General features: G+C 41.0%; 2 protein-coding genes across 2 annotated transcripts; one reads left to right on the top strand and one right to left on the bottom strand.

Annotated features, from left to right (window-relative positions):
- Position 1: 1 nt before the first annotated feature.
- Positions 2–5,217, bottom strand: irf7 (interferon regulatory factor 7). Its single transcript, XM_063479963.1, has 10 exons — positions 4,983–5,217; positions 4,618–4,771; positions 3,872–4,043; positions 3,678–3,778; positions 3,515–3,566; positions 3,314–3,430; positions 3,003–3,202; positions 2,567–2,768; positions 1,880–1,995; positions 2–948 (listed from the first exon to the last, which is right to left on the bottom strand). The coding sequence occupies exons 1-10, from the start codon at positions 5,045–5,047 to the stop codon at positions 760–762; spliced, it is 1,368 nt and encodes a 455-aa protein (XP_063336033.1). The 5' UTR covers positions 5,048–5,217; the 3' UTR covers positions 2–759.
- Positions 5,218–11,391: 6,174 nt separating this feature from the next.
- On the top strand, positions 11,392–12,906 carry ascl1b (achaete-scute family bHLH transcription factor 1b). Its single transcript, XM_063481205.1, has one exon. The coding sequence runs from the start codon at positions 11,525–11,527 to the stop codon at positions 12,134–12,136; it is 612 nt and encodes a 203-aa protein (XP_063337275.1). The 5' UTR covers positions 11,392–11,524; the 3' UTR covers positions 12,137–12,906.
- Positions 12,907–19,943: the final 7,037 nt, after the last annotated feature.

Below are 19,943 nucleotides of genomic sequence, written 5' to 3'. Positions count from 1 at the left end.
TTATTTCAAGTACTCACAGTCTGTCCTGTTTTTTTTGTTTTTTTTTTACAGTTGTGTTTTAGGGATTTTTCAACATTGGCAGTTAGTAGGACACTATTTTAAAATTTTATCAACACAGTCTTAGCTTTACACGAAACTATACCAAGTTTAAAATAATCTATTTTAGATTTTACATAACCCTTTGTGCATAACTCATATACAACAAAGGGTATGGAAATGGCAGTTTATTCAGTATGAAAAGTGCAAGATGAAAAGAAGAATAGCTGGTCAGTTTATCATATATAGTACAGTGGCAGTATGACACAAAAATATTCCTATACACATACATCATTATATTCAAATACACACAGCAGTTCTATAAATATGTGATCAGTAATATAAACTTGGCTTGTCAGAATGGATTTACCATTATAATAAGCATTCATTTCATTTAATATAGAATGATATTATCAGTTTAACAATACATTAGATGAAAGATAATTGGACAGTTCTAAAGCGATTTTTAAACTGAGGTTAGTAATGTAACAGTACAGCAGTAGATGGGGCATTTCTCATGTAGTGGATTAAAATGTGATTTAGCATAAATGTGAACATAGAGTGAAAAGTAGGCACATGGCAGTATTGGCAGCTATAACACAATCACATTCAGCTGCTAAGCGGCCAACTTTTTAGCTGATTCAGAACCTAGTGTAGCATGTGTCCCATTACCCCATAGGAAATTAAAGTGGTTTCAACTTAAAGTCAGTGAAAGATCAAATTTCAAATCTGGTTCGGGAAAAGTGCAGCGTCCCGCATCGGGTCTTCAGCTGTTTGCAAGGGAAAGTAGGAGCTGATGAGATCATAGAGGCTGTTATGTGAGATCTGTAGGCTGACGTTGGAGCTGTAAAGAGACGACGCTCCCTCCATCTGGGCCATCTCATGAAAATGTCGACAGATTAAAGGTACCACCTGCAGAAATGGAGAGAAAGCTTTACGCTAAAGAGTTGCATAACTGCTGATGACGAAGTAACCATTGAAAGTGATGGTTGATGATAAGCAACAATAGCTATAGGGAAAAACATGTCCTCCTACTTGGCAAGTCGACATTCAACATTCTTTGTCCAGTATATCCACTATCCCTCCTCGGCACATGTCTAAACCATTGCCTCTCTAACTTTCTGTTACCAAACTTCTTCTAACTATAACTATACTATGCATCCTTCTGCTTTTACGCTAGATGCAATTACGCTTACATTTGATTTAAACTTGTATATACACTTTATTTCTATATATAAAATCATTTTTTCATATCAATGATTGGTTCTTTTGCTACTGAAAGTGCTGGATACATTTTTTCCCACTGAAACAACTGGGGTAGTTAAACTACAAGCATATCATAAAGCGAGAAAGGTCTGGATGACCAGGATAACTTATGCTGATAACTGCTAATAAACAATCTAATTACTATAAGGTCTGACTGGTCATATTCCATTATGCACAGAGCATCTTTAGTCTAGTCTTCTTCACTGTTACCTGTCATTCGACCCTTGATTCTGCATGGTCTTATCTGCAATTACTGGATTCCCCAACATGCCAGTTGTTTTATTATTATATTGTGTGTAGTCTGTTTTAAATCCTCTTCCCTCTAACTTTAACTGGTTGAGGCAGTTGGCAGCCCACACCAGGTGGCAGCCAAAAGCCAAGTGTTGCCAGGTGTTTCCTCAAAGGGAATTTTGGGGTTATTTTTGTTCAGTCTCTGTCTTACAGTGTAAGTACCCAGCTGTGCTTTTTTTCATGAATTATTGCTAAGAAAATAAAACAAAATTGAATTAAATCGAATAACTGACTGAAAAACTGAATGTGTCTTTGAGGTGAAGCATGGGTCGGGGGGTGGTGTTACCTTCACTACAATAAGCTTCTTCTCCAGCGGTTTTCCATCTGGAAACTTCTCTCCAAAGCACATGGTGATGGTGTATTCAGGAGATCTACCATTGTTCTCCTTAAACTGTTTCAACTCTGAAACAAATTCAGGGGGAGTCATTTATTTAAGGATGAAATCCATTTTTACTTCAGCAGTAGTCTAAGGAGCTTAAAAAGAAAAGCATCTAGACTTCTTTAAGTTTCTTGAAGACGTTTCACCTCTCATCCGAGAAGCTTCGTCAGTTCTAAGGTCAAATGGTGGAGAGTCCCAGATTTAAGCCCTATGGGAGTGTTCCCCCAAGAGGGACAATGGACCCTCTAATGATCCTCTACCTAATCACATGAGCCAAAGTGTGAAAATGGGTGTAGGTCACAATCAGCCAAGGTTTTGGGTGAACTCATTGTGAAACCTAGCCCCACCCTATCATGTGATTTCCAGAGGTCAGAAGGACCAGGATGTGAGTGGGCATTAAGGCGTCTGGGAAGGGATCTCAAAACTGGCGGCAGTGGCTTACGAGGCGAAATGTCTTCAAGCAACTTAAAGAAGTCTAGACGCTTTTCTTTCCAAGCTCCTTAGACTATGATGACCGAGAACCTTCACAGACATACTTCAGCAGTAAATGGTGTATATATATATATTTATATATGAGCAAAAATCTACACCTACCATTCACAAACTTTTCAAAATTAAGGAGCTCCACCATGGTGTTTTGTGGAAGCTTTGCTGGCTCTGCATTAGCCAAACTAGGGTCACTGGTGCTGGCAAACACATGGCATCTGTCCTGCCTCCAGGCATAAATACCACTTTGTTGCACTTCCAAGAATAGACCTCTCTGGATGCTATTAAGTATGCGGTTGGTGTATTCAATCTGGTAATAAGAAGGTTGTGGTGAGTAAAACATGAAAATGCTTCATCACACAGCAGTATACTGTACTGAAAATTAGGGGTAAAATCCATCTGTCCTATTCTAAAGTCAAATTTTATTCATCACATCAGAATCTGTTAGCCTCATGCCTGAAGTAACATAATAAAATAATTTCTAGTGTCTGCTTGGATGGTACAACTGTGTAAAACATGCATCTAGCTAATGTAATGATTATACCTGTTTGTGGTCCAGCAGACCATCAGTGGAGGGGAAGCAGAGTTTGAATGCCTCATACTCAAAGGCCTCTGAGTTGTAGTGGAGCTGCAGTCTGGGAGTGTTCAAAGTCATCTTTACCATTTCTTTTTTCCTGTAGTGGATGGATACCTCTAGGTCACATAGCTCCGGCTGAGGTGGAGTGAGTACTGGTGCAGGAGTTACTGTACAAAACAAAACAGTTAATAGACAACAGATCCCTCCTTCTTGGGTAACTATGTACACATACTTTTAGTAAACCTTTCATCTAGGAAGAGAAATTTGTCTAAACATACCTCCATAACAGGTTTGCTGAACTGGTAAAAGCTGTGGGTTGTTTCCGGCTGCTACAGGATAGCTTTCAGTTGCGGGTGGATTTTGCTGCCCATAGTTCTCTGTCCACGGTTGCTCCTCTGTTTTGATAGTAAAATCATTTTAAACTACAATTAACCTCCATTATAAACCACAGAAAACCAAATGCAATCCACAAACTTTACCTGTTGACTGGCTGCCAAGACCCAAGGCCATCAAATCGTTAACCAGATCATGCTGTTTATTGGGGAGAGGCAGTGAAACAGTTAATATTTAGACAGAAGCACAAAGACAAGTGAGATTACACCAACTAAGAGAAGTGAAAGTGCGCTTTATGTGATGCTGAACCTCATTTGTTGAAAGGAGGTACTCTGTGGAAGAGCTGTATATATCTGGTATAATGTCAGGGTCCTCCCAAGCGTCCTGTGTTGCCAGACCGTCTTGGTTTTCTTCAGGGAAAGATGAAAGATCAGCGTTATTTATACATTCAAACTCGGAACGGTTTTACCCCAGAATCTTGGCTTAAGTGACGATTAGCTTACGTGCAGTGTTGATAATCTCATAGACTTTATGTGGGTCATCAGAATTCTTGGAGTTATCTTTTACCATCTTGAAGCGCACAGAGAGGTTGTTCAGAGCACAGCGGAAGTTGGTTTTCCACCTGGCTTTGTCATTAGGGAACTCATTAATTTTCCCACTTGCTACTGCCCAGGCCTATGGAGGAAATGCAGAGAGGTGTAAACATAATGACAGCCGGGTAGGAAATTCAAACTTACTATACATTTTATGAGATAATTACACACATTAGACTTCACATGCACTTCCTAATTGTTTTACACACTATTTGCGTTTCACATCTAAGCAGAAGTGGCTGTTTATGAAAAATTTAGACACTTGGCTGAAATCTGTAGAATTCCTTTAATACTGGCACCAGCGTATAATTATGCTCTAAGTATGAAAACAAGCTGTGGTTTTGCACATTACATGTATCAAAAACATTAGTACAGGATTTGTTTGACTCAAGATCAAGTGTCACCACTCAAGTGTCACTACTAGAGATGGTGCCATAACTGCCTCTGGGAACAGCTGCAACAAGCTAAACAACTCCAGCCTGATAGTAACAATAACACGACAAAACTATTTTTGGAACTATTTAAAGCACACGCTTAGTTTCTAAGTCGCTTACTCATGAATGTAGTAGCTTATTATTTCAGTAAAAATGTCAACATAGTCATTTTAAGCCTTTTATCTGATCGCACGGATCTGGTTAATCTGGCAATAAACTTACCCGGAAGATTTTACTGTCCTCGTCACTGCAGTCTTTTCTGGAGTTGTGCTTCCAGGGGACTCTGAACTTGTTTGGTTCAACATAGCGCAGGCCAGCATACTGGCCCGTTTCCACCTGCTCTAATAGCCAGTTGGAGAACTGAGGTTTGGGGAAGCTGACGGGAAACACGACAGGTCAGTGCTGTTCTACAGCGGCAACAAGCGTGAATAAATAGAGACGGCTTACGAACGCACAAGGGAAATCTGAGGACATTCAAAAAGAAACTCCTAAAACTGGAAGCTGCAGATTTATTCTACAGCAATAAACCGCAGTAATATTAACTATTAAATGTGCAAGGGAGAAAAACAATACGAGTTTCTTCTTACCTTTGCATTTCACCGATTCTCTGTAAAGCCGTCGGTCTGATTTTTCCGAACACGTCTTCTAACATTTATACTGCATTTATAAGTCCCTCCTTCAGAGGGTGGAAGCATCACCGGCGTGGGATTTTCGAGGCACGGGTGGCTGAGAGTGCTTGTTTCTTACAAGACAGCCTCGCCGACCGGATGTAATGGGCGTGTTAGTGGGTTTGTATAATGGAATTTCTCGCTGGAGATTACTGGGAGAGATCTGAAAGTCGCTGGCTGCTTGCCAAGCGAAATTTGTTTCCCTTGCGTCGGGAGCGCGCACTTTGCAGGGAGAAGGGGTGTGGGTTTTTTTTTTAATAGAAGAGAATATAACATAAACAGGTTTCGTGTCTACTGTGCAAATAGGCAACACAAACATAGAGCCCCAAATGCTTCATCGCCCTGCCGTATGTAGGCTTAAAGTGATCTCCTGACTGGAAGTAATCTAAACATTTTGGAGCGGCCCAGCCAGACCCTCATATTCAATCTGATAGAGAATCTGTGCAGTGAGCTGGAGATGCAGCCTGGATGAATGAAAAATGTCAAAATATCGACTTCTTGTTTGAAAAAACAAACAAACAACAACAACCCCAAAACACTTTAAATGTATATCCATTCGACCAGTATTCAATCATGTGGTCTATCTGGGGAAAGGGGGATTTCTGTGTTTTAGCTACAGAAATCCGTTTTATAAAAATAAATAGACAGTTGGCAATTGTTTTCAGTCATGTGCTCAGCAGACATAACCTTTGGCGATGTGCAAAAATCCGAGCAAATTGTATTTTTATAGGACGTCTGAAAACGACCAGAGCCGTTTACTTGTTGAGAAATTGGTATATTGAGCGTTAAAGATTCTCCTCCTATTCTCTTATCTCTTAATAATCCGTAATGATATATCAATGTCTGTTGTAACCCAAAACTGAACGGTAATGTAACGAAACCCATCTTTCACTTTTACACAAAAGTAAAACATCACTACTTCCGCGTCTGGTTGTTTGGGTCAACCGGATACGCTCTCCCTGCTCAGTGCGCGCTCCCGACGCGGGGAAACACATTCCGACGGGAATAACTACTTCGGTACGACGCCGGTCTTTTTGAGGCTATTTCGTCACTCCGTCAGAATCATTACATCATCCCATAGGCTTACTGTCCCATAGTTAAATGCTTACTCGAAGAGTTTTTTGCCCGCTGAAACTTTGGTTCACATTCAGTTATAGTGATCAGCTGGGAGTTTCACCAGTGTCACAAGAATTCACGAGCATCTGATTAAAAATATGCATCATTTAAAGTATTATTAACGGCTTACATCCAAGGCTCAGATATGTTAAGCGGTGGATCATTCCAAACGTGACCTATTTTGCGATCATGTGGTCTACGACCCTAAGGCTCTATAATATATATATCAGTGACATTTTGGAGAATTTTGAAGACTCTGTCCACATCACCACAAATTCTAGCTGAAATTTCACATTCATCTAATGAAAAAAATATGAATTAGACAGTAACAGCCTTATAACCAGTGCTGGCATATCCTCCATACCATTACACTACCAACAGCATCACCGCTAGCCTGAACTCTTGATACAAGGCAGGATGGAGCCATACTTTCATGTGGTTTAAGTCTAAAATTTTGGCATTCATCTGAATGTCACAGCAGAAACTGAGACCCAACAGAAACATTTCCCCATCTTCTATCGTTCAATTTTGGTGAGCCTGTGCATACTGTAGCCTTGGTTTCCTGTTCTCAGCTGATAGCAGAAGACCTGTATCTGCTTCAAGGTATGAAGTGCTCTGCATTCATAGAGGCTCTTCTGCACACCTTGGTTGTAACAAGTGAGTTAATATTGCCTTCTTGTCAGCTTAAAGCAGTTTGGCCATTCTCCTCTTACCTCTGACACCAACAAGTCATTTTCACCTACAGAACTGCCACTCACTAATTTTCTTATATTCTGGGCATATTCTGTAAGCCCTAGAGATGATTGTGCATGGAAATTCCAGTAGAACAGCATTTTTGAAATACTTAGAACAGGCTGTTTGGCACCGATACATGTGACATGTTCAAAGTCACTGTAATCACCTTGCTTCTCCATTCTGATGCATGGTTTGGACTTCATCAGGCTGTCTTGATGTTTGCTGTTTGGACTGGATACTTGTGTTAGCAAATAGTTGAACAGTGGCTGGTAATGTACATAGTATCAACAGTAGTAGAGTCATATTTGAAAACCATATCAATACAAAGCTTTACGACAATTTTTATTGTATACCATAAACTTTAAACTGATCAAGTATAGACTCTATACATCACTTCCATGGATTTATGCATTTCAGTGTTATGTAAATAATGCCACTTTATTAAATATGAAAAATCTGGTGTATTCAAAGATTTCTACACATATATGATGCTGAATAAATGCAAGTGTTGTTGTACATCTTAACATTAATAATGTGTAAACAGAGATATACAAATTACAATAGTGCACACGCTATATTATATAACAGGGTGAATGTTTTCATTATAGTGTGTCAGAATATCAAATAGCAATATATGTTAATCTTTCACACTATCATATGATTTAGCAACTGCTAAGCATCACTTAAGCAGTTTCGACTCAGATAACACCTGACATGTTTCTGATTTTCTGAATAGTCTGCATTATTGAATGGTTTCACCTTGTCTGTCCCGATGTACTTTTTTTTTTTTAACTCTTGCTAAATGAGTCCCCCTTGAAACCACCAAGTTCCAGTGAGTTCAGAAAAATAAATCCACCAGTGAATACCCCACAGTGTGTATTAAAAGCTGTGTGTCTCTGTGTTTGAGACTTTCTGAGTCAAAGTTCTGCAGGTGTTGTACAGACTTGTGTCATGCGGTAGAATCAGAAAGAATATTAATAACCTGACAGTGATACTGCTTTGGGGGCGTCTCAGCTGCATGCATTGTAGTTTGCCTTATTCAAGAATAAACCTTTGTTGTGCTACTTGATCCAACCCAGGCATCATTTCCTCTTTCCGCTGTTGTGTTTTCAGAATTTCTCTGTGCACAAAAGACTAACTGAAAGGTATTTTCTTCACCTTATCCTCCTAGGAACCCTTTCTACCTTTCACCCACAATCCCAGCATAAAATGTCAGTTTCTCTGTGCGCTTTAGATACTTTACATCTTCAGATTGCACAACCATGTTCTGACCACAGATTGGGTTACTGACGTTCTCACTTTTTAGGGAATATAGCTCTCAGAGCCGAGCATCTGTGTCAGGAATAAGGAAGTGATTCATGCTGTAGATGGAGCACTTCTCTTTTCTTGCTCACTGAAAACTGTGTGCAGTCCTTGTAGTTGGACCTTGTAGAAAAAACCCCCAAGGCTCAAAGAAGCTAATCAGGAAGGATCTGGCTTTAATATTGACACAGAACACAGATTGTCACATCCTATTTTGCTAGTTTATGCATAATTCAAGGGTAATATTTTGACTTGTCTGCAGAACACAACAGCAGATCATTCCCGCGTTTGAGAGATAACATACAAGCGACATAAGAAGCACTCAGCTTGTCCTTGAAAGACAAACTTGTGTTAAGCAGGTGTATTTCAAGTCAGACTTGTTATGTTTTTAAAGGGGATTTCTACTGGGAATTTTAAATATAGATTCTGCCCCCCCCCCCCCCCCCCCCCCCCAAAACATTCATCTCTCTGTTTTGCATTCTTTCTCTCTGTGTAGCTATATCATCCCACATACACGCACATACTTTAACAGGGAGCAGTGCTGGCTTAACGTATTGTAAGTAAGAAAAATAAACAGACTTGCGGGGGTGTTGATACACTGGATTAAAACGGCTTGACTGAAAAAAAGAAAACCACCGCTTTCTCGTAAATAGACACGCCCTTACAGGTGAATGAGATTTCACCTGAAGCTGTATGAACATGGGTTGATATTCCAAGAAGATAGCGTTTGTTGATTCAAGATTTATTGATTTACTGGTAACGATGTTTGCCTTTATTGAGTTGCATTGTATTATACACACACAAAGTTCTGGCAATTGCAGTCCATCCTTTTGTATATTGCTTGTTTTAGGATCATTTATAGGATACCTCTTTTCCAGCCCTGTGTCATTGTTGGTTAATTGATAATACTCTAATAATATCCTGTGATCAGGTGTGTCTTTTGGGCAGTTGTCCAGCCCAGTGACTGCCCTTTGAATGGTGCCCTTTGAAACAGATTTCATATTCTACAATTTTCCTCTAAGATGATTTCTAATATAATTTTTAATAATGTTTGATATGCCTAATCAGCACTATGTCAGGAAGTCAGACATCTGCTGAGCCAAGACTGACTTGCACTGCAGGTTCCAATGAAAGCATGTCTCAAAAAAAAAGCAGTTTGTTCAAAACAGAAACTAAAATCCTGGAGGTGTGATGCAATATGTTTTTTTAACAATGTCTCAAAGCAAGAAAGCAGCATACAGTGTGGATTATATGACTTCCCCTAAGATGAGGTTATCAAGGTCCACAGATCAGTCGTGGCAGTGACCGTGCTGAATGAACTTGTTCTTACAGAGCGTTCACTCGGCGCCCTCTGCTGTTTTTACGGAGAGAAGCGAAACCTTGGCACCACACCGGGCTTTGCCATAGGCTACAAGACGCTATCCTTCAAGCTGGAAAAGGCAGGTTATTATGTTTATCACCGTGTAATTATATTATATTACATGGAAAATACGCATATAAAATTAACAACATCAAAACACAACTGATTATTATATGGCACTCAAGCATATGAATGCAGGAGTGTGTATGGATTCTTAAGGCAGATTTAGAAAGTCCCCAAAGTGAACCCACTTAAGCTTTTATTTAAATAAATTTTACCTCATCGTGATTTCCTGTTTTTTCTATGTTTGTCATCCTTAAATATTTGAGATAATCAAATAAATTTAAATTTTAGAAAATGATAACGCAAGTAAACACAAAATGCAGAAAAACCCAAACATACACATACATAATGACATAAAATGTCATTAAAAAACGACAATAAAATGAGTGTGAATTCTCTCATGGAAGTTCCAGCTGAATGTGAGCCAATAAACAGGCTTAGGGTAACCGGGTGTGACACTACCCTCCGGTATTGGATGACGCAATGCTGATAGTGGAGTGATAATAACAGCAGGCCCCGAGTACGAATTTCAGATTCTGTCCCAGAAATCTCGAACAAGAAGTCACTTTGCCTTAACTAACATGTAATGTAAGTGTAAACTAAATGTAGCCACATAGTACAGTAGAAAAGCGCAATCTAGGCACAGAGGGGGGAAAACTATCAGGGAATTTCGTTTTCTTCAAAAGTGTAAAGTGGCTTTGGATGGTGTAATTGCTATTTTTCACCGCCAGATGCTGCAAATGTCCTTTAGAAAAACACGATGCAAAACTCTCTGTTTCCACGCTGACTTGTTGGTGTTTTTGCTTTTAAGGAAAGTTTTACACATACAGAATATATTCCTAAGATTCGAGTCGATGCTGAATGAAACTAAATTCAAATAAAACAAACAAACAAAAAAAGGGTTCGGTTTAGAAGAAAATGGTTGCATGAAGCTGTCCAGTCACGCTGTGGTGCTGAAATGTTGCATCCGTGCACCAGCACATTTGGGTTTGGGTTCATCTAGCCTGTATCATCCTACAGACGTAAATGGAATTATTATAACATAAGGGAATTTTTATAAAACACAGATGGGAAATGAAGAGATGCCGTGCATCTGAAAAAGATATTTCCGGGATAACCTGTCGATTAAGCGCAAACAAAGTGGACCTGCAGGGCACAGACTCGAGAGGTAGCAGTAATATTATCTTTCCTCTCACAAGCATCTCATGAATCGCGTCTCTGCGAGTTTTATAACTGTGTTCAGAGACACGCTTGCAGTTTGCAAAGCTGTAGCCTGGATACAGCAGAGAGCGTCCTTGGTATTTGCGATTGTAAAGAGCTGGAGGGGGGGGTAAGACTGATAATTTGAAGACTTGCCAGAGGTACATTGTCAAATTCAAAAGGCATTTCAAAGAACCACACCATTCACTTTTTCATTCTATCTTCTTTTTTCTTCTTTCTCTGTCTTTTTTTCCTCCCTTTCTTTCTTTTCGCACGGTTGCAGACCGTTTGAATCGACCAATGGGCCTTCAAGTTAGAGACATTGGAATGTAAATGAGCCCAGCGCGTGCTCCCGGCGCAGTGAAAGCTCGGGATTGTTTATTGAGCTCCCGGAGCCACGCGCCTGGCCCGGGGGAGTCGGTGTGCAGAAGAATCACACAGCGGGGGCGGGGCCTCGCGACGAAGCGTGCGTCTCAAAAAAGGGGTGGGTGGGGTGTGTGTTGGAGGCGCGTGTTGAAAAAGAGGAGTGCTGCCAAAGTTTGGGTCAGATCGGCTCGTGGAGTAAGCAGTCAAGAGAGACTTGGACTAGAGTTAGCCACACGGTCCCCACGCGAAGGACACGAGAGCTGTACACTGCCAACTCTTCTCCTCCTGCCACAAGTTTCAGGCTGTCCCTCTTTGCGAGATGGAAACCGCGACCATCACCACCACGCAGACTGCATTCACCTTTGGACTTAGCGAAAGACGCGCCAGCATCAGCCTGCACGCCCCGGCCCAGGACTGCTCGGTGAGCGCTGTGCACCAGAACACCAACGTTGCCGGCTACCAAAGCAAAGCCAAGGTGCTGAAGAGACAGCGCTCCAGCTCTCCGGAGCTCCTGCGCTGCAAGCGTCGCCTGAGCTTCAACGGCCTCGGCTACTCCATCCCCCAGCAGCAGCCTGTGGCCGTGGCCAGGAGGAACGAAAGAGAGAGGAACCGGGTCAAACAGGTTAACATGGGCTTCCAGACTCTGCGTCAGCATGTGCCAAACGGCGCCGCCAACAAGAAGATGAGCAAAGTGGAGACGCTGAGGTCCGCGGTGGAGTACATCAGAGCTTTACAGCAACTTCTAGACGAACACGACGCGGTGTCGGCTGCTTTCCAGTGTGGACTGCCATCCCCGACACTCTCCAACAGCTACTCTGCCGACCCGGAGTCGCCTCACTCCACCTACTCATCAGATGAAGGTGGCTATGAGCCTCTGAGCTCAGAGGAACAGGAGTTATTGGACTTCACAACTTGGTTTGACAGGTACTGAGGCTGTCATGTAAATGAACCGCATAGCAGCGTGTGCGCGCAAAAAAGAAGAAAAGCGTCTGACTTCTTCCAAAAATGCTTCGAAAGACTCGATAAAGGCATCAGATCTGTCTTGCTCTCTGTGCTTCCAAGTGATCTGTTGCCTCCCTCACTCGGGCTGCTTCTGCAGGAGCAAAGCAATAGTGACAAACAGGGAGAATGAGTATGAATGCGTGAGAGAGGGAGCATCTTGTTGCATAGAGCGTAGTCCTCACAGGAAGGAGGGAATTGGACACGTTGACGCGTGGAAGTAAAAAACTGTTTGAATAAGTGCAATTAAAATGTGACACAGCATACTCTGCAGGGACGGCGCTGTCCACAAGATCTGTTCGTCAGTAGTTCATCAGACCCGGACTGCCTTCCTCAGCTGCCACATCTGTTGAAGATGTACAACATAAAAGATGCGTCAACAGACTTTTTTTTTTTCTTTTTTCGTGATGTACATGTCCTCTCCTTTCATAACAAAGCTGTACCATACAACAAACTGTTTTAACACGAAGACATATTTTTGTACATACAGTCAAACAGTGTTGTAGCAGAACGTTCACTGCCACTTTTTTTCTGACAGTGTTTTGACAACCAGCTGTCAGCGGGGCGGCGAGCTGGCATGTATGAGTTGTGTGACTGGGCAGCAACATCAAGGCTACTGCCTGTAGTTTATTTGTGTGTGTATGTCTTTTTTTTAAATAGTTGTCAAGGAGACATTTATTAATGTATGCACTCTCAGCTTCCCGTAGCCTAAAATGTAAATATTTGATTTTAACAGATATATTTTGTGTAAAACAAGTTTTATAAATAAAGATTAATCTATTTATATTATATGTTTTTGCAGTGGCTTGGTTCTTTAGCTGATATTGCGTGTGCGTCTGTGTGTGTCAGCAGCGGCGCTAATTGAGCAAACGAGGGAGCTTCTCTTTTATTCAAAGCCCCTGCATGACCTTTTCCCGACTTGGTTGGGCACACGGGAGAAAATTGCGCAGCTGGGCGAACACTCACCAACCATTATAAACGCGCACCTTCCACGGCGCTTTGTCTGCATTCAGGGCAGGGAGATTAATATTACGTTTCATCCATCGCATTGTTTCTTTTGCGTACTCTGCCTTTACCCAATGGCCCAGAGTGCCTGGAGCTGAGGGAAAGGAGGGGGCGGGGGTGGCAATTCACTCAAAGGGTATAGACACTTTGAAATACAGCCTGGGGAAAGTCAGCAAGACAATGAGACGGGGTCAAAATTCTTATTGCCCGATTGAGATCAATCTAAATGAAACCTGGGGTTGTAGACTAGTTGTATCCCCAACTGTGTTTTTCATGGCGCACACAGGCCAATCAAAAAGCCCATCTCCTGCGAAATGGGGAGCACAACGCCCCATTGTGAGCACTATTGTGTGCGCCTTTGCGCCTCATTATACGAATTATTGAAGATCTTCTATTGTAAATAAACACTGATGCCGTGTTCAACTAAGCAGAACGAAGTATAACGAGTTTATTCTCACCTGGCGCTCCTTTGGGGTGTGGAAAACGGGAGCAAGAGAAGCTGCTCTTGTTTGTGAATTGTGAATGTACTTTTCCACAAAATTTAAAGAAGAGACGTTTTTTTAAATCACTTTTGATCACTTCATATATTACTTAAAAACAAAAAATATGCAAACACAATAGCCGGATATCAAAACAACTTTTATATCCGGACAAAACGTTAAAAAGTAGCAAAGTCAAAGATGAGTAAGATGTTTCTCTCTCTCTCTCTCTCGCTCACACACACACACACACACACACACACACACACACACACACACACACACACACACACACACACACACACAATGGAGCCTGCAGGTGTAAGCCACGTGCCTGTACTTGGTCACAAAGGGCTCCGGCTCTCCCATTGGTTAATGGCTCGCGAATGTGAGCCCTGTCGGTGGAGGCAGTGACAAAATCAAACAAGTGATAAATGGCATTAATTACGCTCGGCATTATAACCTCCTACGTCACAGCGCCTCAAAGAGACAAATCAATGTTAGGCGCAAAATACCCCGCTGGTCCATTATTATTCGGCTGAAATGGCGTTTGCTATGTCCTTCAGTGTCAGGCAGAGGCCACGGCACAAAGTAAAAATAAGCGCTTGTCTCATGTCCTCCTAAGATTGATATGCAATTTTCTCCTCGGCCATGTAGGGAGGAGAAGGGGCGAAAGTAGATTTATTCATGTCATTTTGTCCATGGCTCATTTTCACTTTGACAATACATAAGGGCGATGTTAATTTAGCCATAGTCCACTGGTGAATATCAATCACATGGAACCCATTTATGCATGCGTTTTCGTGCGCAAAGCCATGATTTACGCTTAAACCATGGAAACGCCAAATGGGAACGTATAATATAGGGATAAACTGGCCAAGAGCGGAGTGATGAGAGGTCATCTGTTGCTCTGAATGCAGTATTGAGTTTGCCTGGTGAATTTTGGCTTATTTTTCATGACGCATTTGCATGCGTATTTTGCACATTAATGAGCTACTTCGGATATGTTGGGTACGAATGTTTTGACCCCTTCGGCAAAAACGTTTATCTTTGTTATCCCACAACATGAATCATTTTCGAAGGCAGACAAGACGCAATTACAGTCTAACTGACACTATTTACCAAACAGTTTTTCTTTTCATTATCTTTCCCTTGAATCAAAATGTGAGTAACTCGGGATGATTCCCATAGAAACAAAAAGTAATCATCGCTTTTTAGCAAAACAAAGAAAAAAAAAGTGGGTTATAGAAATATTATTTCAGCATATCAAAATAAAAGTCATGGCTGCATTAAAATGTGAGACAACTGTTACTTTGTCCTGTTTTTAAATCAGGTTGGTAGTCACTGAAATAAAGGATCTGAAAAAGTCCTGGATGAAATTTCTGCTTTTCATTTAACATTAATTCTTTCTAAAGGGGTTTGAAGTTTAGCTTTTCTTGCACAACACAGTTTACTGTTGTGATGACTTGTACAGATGTCTGTGAGGACAAGGATTCTTATTGTGGTCATTAGTGAAGACGAGTTCAGGGATGTTGGTTGCAGGGATGTTGGATGGATGTTTTGAAGGAATACTAACCCAAGCATAGTCAGAATCTGTAAGATGTGAGTGAATGGTTCATCCAGTCATGGCTCAGAGTCACATCCTCCTGCTGAAAGCATTGCTTTAGATTAATACCACCTTGTCAGTGTGTCACAGTTTTTGATTTTTCATAATGACCTTAACAAACATCATCACCTCCTTTCAAACTTATCATTAATGTAACACTATCAAAATAAATGTATACAATCCACAACAGATTCGTTTTGGCTGATAGAAGCACTTAAAACATTTTTAAGTGAGTGAAGAGAGTCTGAATGCTTAACGTGTGTGCACTGAAACTATTTCCTTTTTTGCTTTTGTATTTTAAATGAAGACAAATATGATAAACAAGGTAGAAAACCTCAAGAGGTACCAAATATAAGGATTTTAGCAGCATGTTAGACAAGAGAAGATGTTTAGAGATAAGTGCAAGAAGAAGACAGATGAGTAGGTGGTGTGCAACCTTGAGCGATGCTTACAGAGGTGTTAATGTTTAAGCAGAGGCACAGATGTGTTTCTGTTTAACATAGAAACACCACACACACACACACACACACACACACACACACACACACACACACACACACACACACACACACTTGGAAAGAGTTATTGTAGCTGGTTAAAAGACCCTGCGGCTATTACCTGAGCTAGGTAGTAGAAAGACTGTTTATTGTTGTAGGGTTTTTTTTTTTTTGCCTTAAAAAAAAGAAGAGTTCATTTTTTTCCAAAGCTGTGCACTAACAAGCAACTCAGCAAAGTCCTTAATCTCCCACCCCTTGGGCACCAGTGCAACCAAAAGACACACATCACAGGATCGACTCTTGTACCAGTGCACTCACAACACTGCCTGTCAACAGTAACAATCTGACAGTAGCTCATTACTAACACAACAAAATAACCCATAAACACTAACAGGTAACATTACAATAAGTATGGCAATGACTCAAGCTTCCATTACAATAAAAAAAACCTGTTTATCGTGAAGTGTGACCTTTCTCTCTATGTTGGAAATAATTCAGAGCTGCCGTATGCTTCATTAAGCATTACTGGGGTCTAAGCAGTGAAGCTGTAGAGATACAGAAATGTCTATAGGTTGTATTTATTTTTTCTTTCATTGGCGCTACAAAGAACTGAAATCTGGGTCAAAACTACCCAAAGTCATTTCACCAAGTAAGTAAAAGTCTAGTCTAGGTATTTATTTTTTGGATGCAACTTTCAAACTTTTTAAAAAATGAAACCAATTTAAAAGCTTCTAAATGATATTAAACAAATTTGGTATAAATGATCTTCGGACCAAAGTGTGAAAATGGACCACCAGGGGGTGCTCCAAAAAGCGAAAATTCTTCATAGCAGTAGATTTGCTCCTATTCTTCATACACTTTCTTCATAGATGTGAAGCTTTAGAGTTTTCAGATACCAAAATGTTTCTCTAATCTAATCTAATGCTGAAGTGGCTAAACGTGAGGTGAGGTAATATCTCAGCAAATGTGTCATTTACTAACACCAAGCGTGGTGTGTGGACTCCGCACCCATTCAGTTAACTGCTAGGGATGCTAGACTAAGCAACATGTTTTTCCTACGAGCTTTTAAGATGATCAAATCAAAATTTCATGGAGAAACCTGCTTGTTCTTTACAGTTTTTATGATTTGTACTAAACTGTTTTTTTTTTTTAACTCCTTCATTGTAGCCTAATTTCTGAATATCTCTTGAAGGTGTCCTAAAGTTAGAACTGAAAGCCTACTTGAATATAAGTGTCAACACAAGATCTTTATCTTTGCCAAATTGGGCATGTCACATTGTATTTTTCAGCAAATATCACAGGGCCACACAAGAATGCTGCAAAAGCCTTTTCTCTACCCCTAAAGTCTAGTTACTAGTTACTAGTAGGAATCTTGCCCAAGTCACTTTTGCTTTCTAACCAAAAAAAAAAAAAAGTCAGCCATTTGACTCATGTTTTTCTTCTGTCTTCCCAAACTAAAAGAAAGCAAAGTCTTCTTTCTCAGCTTAACGGAGAAAAGACATTTGAATGCATGCATGCATTCAACTCAGCACTTTTAACTGACACCTCTGTATGTGTGTGAATAGGCCCTAAACTTCAGTCGACCCAGTAGAGGAAGAACCCAGCTCAGGCCTGAAGGTTGGAGGGATGGAGGAGGTAGGGATGTGTGATTGGGTGGAGGTGGTGGGGCTGTGATTTGCATGGGCCATTGTGCTGCACAAGTTTGGGTGCTTTTTTTCTGGCTTGGGCCCTTTTGGCCATTTACTTCCACTCTGGCTGGCTGTGGCGAGCTGTGAATAGTCTCTGCTTGGAGGAGACACAAAGACGCTTTTGTGCTACGGCCGCACCATATTCATCATGTAATGCCTGTAAGACAAATCTGATTGGACGTCTCTGTCACTTTGATGTGGGTCCAGAGTGCGAGTGGCCCCGAGATTGCTAACTTCACTCTCTATTGCCTATTCTGCAGCATTGATATGGGGGAGGAGGCAAAGGGGACTGAGAAGAGGTAGCTTAGAGGGAGAAGGAGGAGGGAAAGGGAGAGCAGGCAGGGGGTAGTCCTCATTATTTGCAGGAGCAAATTCATAATAAATTTCCCCATTCTACAAAACCGGGTCGAGATGATTGACACTACTTTACGCCAGGCCGAACAAAAGCCCTGATTTGAGCAGAATACCAAATGAATGGGGCGAGCGTGGACTCAATTCAAACAATTTTAATCTCACCCTGTCCTCCCTTATTTCTCTTCTTCTTCTCTCTCCCCCTTTCCCTCACACTTACCCTCCTTTTTTAGCTCCAACTCTCCTGCCTCTTTTGTCCAGAGCATTCTCATTTTACAGGGTAATTCTACTCTAACGGATGTGCTAATTGTGCTGGGTTAAACTGGATGCTGGTGGACTCCTGTGATACAGAGCTTATCCTTGCCTAATGACTGTAATGATGGCTCAGAGAGACTGCAGCCTGCAGCCTGGAGTGGACTGCTTGTATAGAGCTTGAGAGGGAGATGTTTTTTCTTTTAGATTTGTATGGGCTGATAGGAAATGAAGAGCAGAGCTCAGCCTGATGTTAGGGTTAGCTGAAGGAAAGAGGCTTAAAAATGAAGGGACTTCAAACCGATGCTTCCAGCAGCAGTACGTGGTTTCTTACAAGTGCAGGATGAATTTAATATAACCACAGGCAACAAGGAAGCTTGTTTTGAAGCCACAAGAATCAAGTTAGTGATGACTAGAAGAATGTGAGATCAGTGAACTTTTAGTGCTGATGTGGGAGCACCACACAGAAGTACAGAGCGTGTCAAAGTGAGGCTTATTATAGGGGCAGTGCAGTAACAGTGGTACACAGGACAGACAAATAAACAAGTTTTCTTTGAAGCAGCATCTAGTGGCTAACAGTGGAACTACACTGTAGGCACTTGAAATGTACTGGTTTCAGAAGTTGTAGTGATTATTCTCTGATTAACAAAAAACAAAACACTCCAAAAGTCATATTTATTAAATACTTCCATGCTGTCAGTTTAATTTCAGCCTAACTACAAATGTATTTCCTCCCCTGGAGAGCTGCTGGGAGCTCCTTAGTACCGCACCCACACTTGTTCCGTGCTCACTTTTGTGATGATAACATGGTAAGTCATCAACAAAAAAAGAAGTTTGCGTGTGTGTGTGTTTACCGAGTTCAGGTGCATTCCATCACTCAACAATATGTAATGTTTTAACATTTGTGTATGTGTTGGGTCGGTGTGCAAATATTTATGATTGTGTGTCTGTCAAAGGTCGCACATCTATCTCTATAAAAACACCTTTCCACGCTCTACTTAAACAAGCTCTATCCCCTCCCCGCTCTCTCTCACACACACAAACGCACAAACTGGATACATGCATGCAGACATGTCCCAGGGTCTTCAGCAGGTTCAAGCCTGCCCCTGGAGAACTTGTTCACAGTGACACACCATGGCTTCATCAGTTTCTGACATGTTTCGCCGTCAGCTTTTTAGATCACACGCTTCATTCTTCTATTGTTTGATTCAGACAGACAGTAGGACACTTAGATATTTTCCTTTATATGGCTTGTGAATATCTCTGCATGACACAATAGATGTGCCTTCTTTATGGTGTCAAAGCAAAGTATACCCTCGCTTGTAGTTATGAAAGGTTGCGGTGTAAAGATTCAATAGAAACATGAAAGTGCTTGCAGGATTAGGATAAAAAAAGATACTACACACACAGGTGGGTGAATGATGTTTTGTTTGATTCGTCTGGTTTCGCAGTATTGATGATGCATTTTATTCACTTACTTCTTATTCATATATTAATCTTGTTTTGGAACCTTTGTAGGTATTCAAAATTACAACAAGGTACAGGGCACCGTGCTTAATTGGAGTTAATTTACATTTTAAATTACTGTATATTATAGCAGCATCAAATACTGCACCCTATTCAACTACATTTTTTGACAGTTATGCTTCCTGGTCACTTCAGCTTTTTATAAAGATTATAAAAAGCTGTATTAGAGAGGTCAAAATGTGACAAATGCATTTGAAATGTGAATATATGGTGAGATATATAGATATTTGCAGCACTTGGTCACTCTCTCCTTCTCTTGTTCACTCACACACACACACATTCACATACAAATCCATAGTCTCAGGTCCCCCTGCACCCCGTGCATTATTATCAG

This window comes from Pelmatolapia mariae, linkage group LG7, assembly GCF_036321145.2.
Source record: "Pelmatolapia mariae isolate MD_Pm_ZW linkage group LG7, Pm_UMD_F_2, whole genome shotgun sequence".
Taxonomy (NCBI): domain Eukaryota; kingdom Metazoa; phylum Chordata; class Actinopteri; order Cichliformes; family Cichlidae; genus Pelmatolapia; species Pelmatolapia mariae.
The sequence above is the reverse complement of the archived record's forward strand: the minus strand, read 5'-3'. Positions and strand labels throughout refer to the sequence as shown.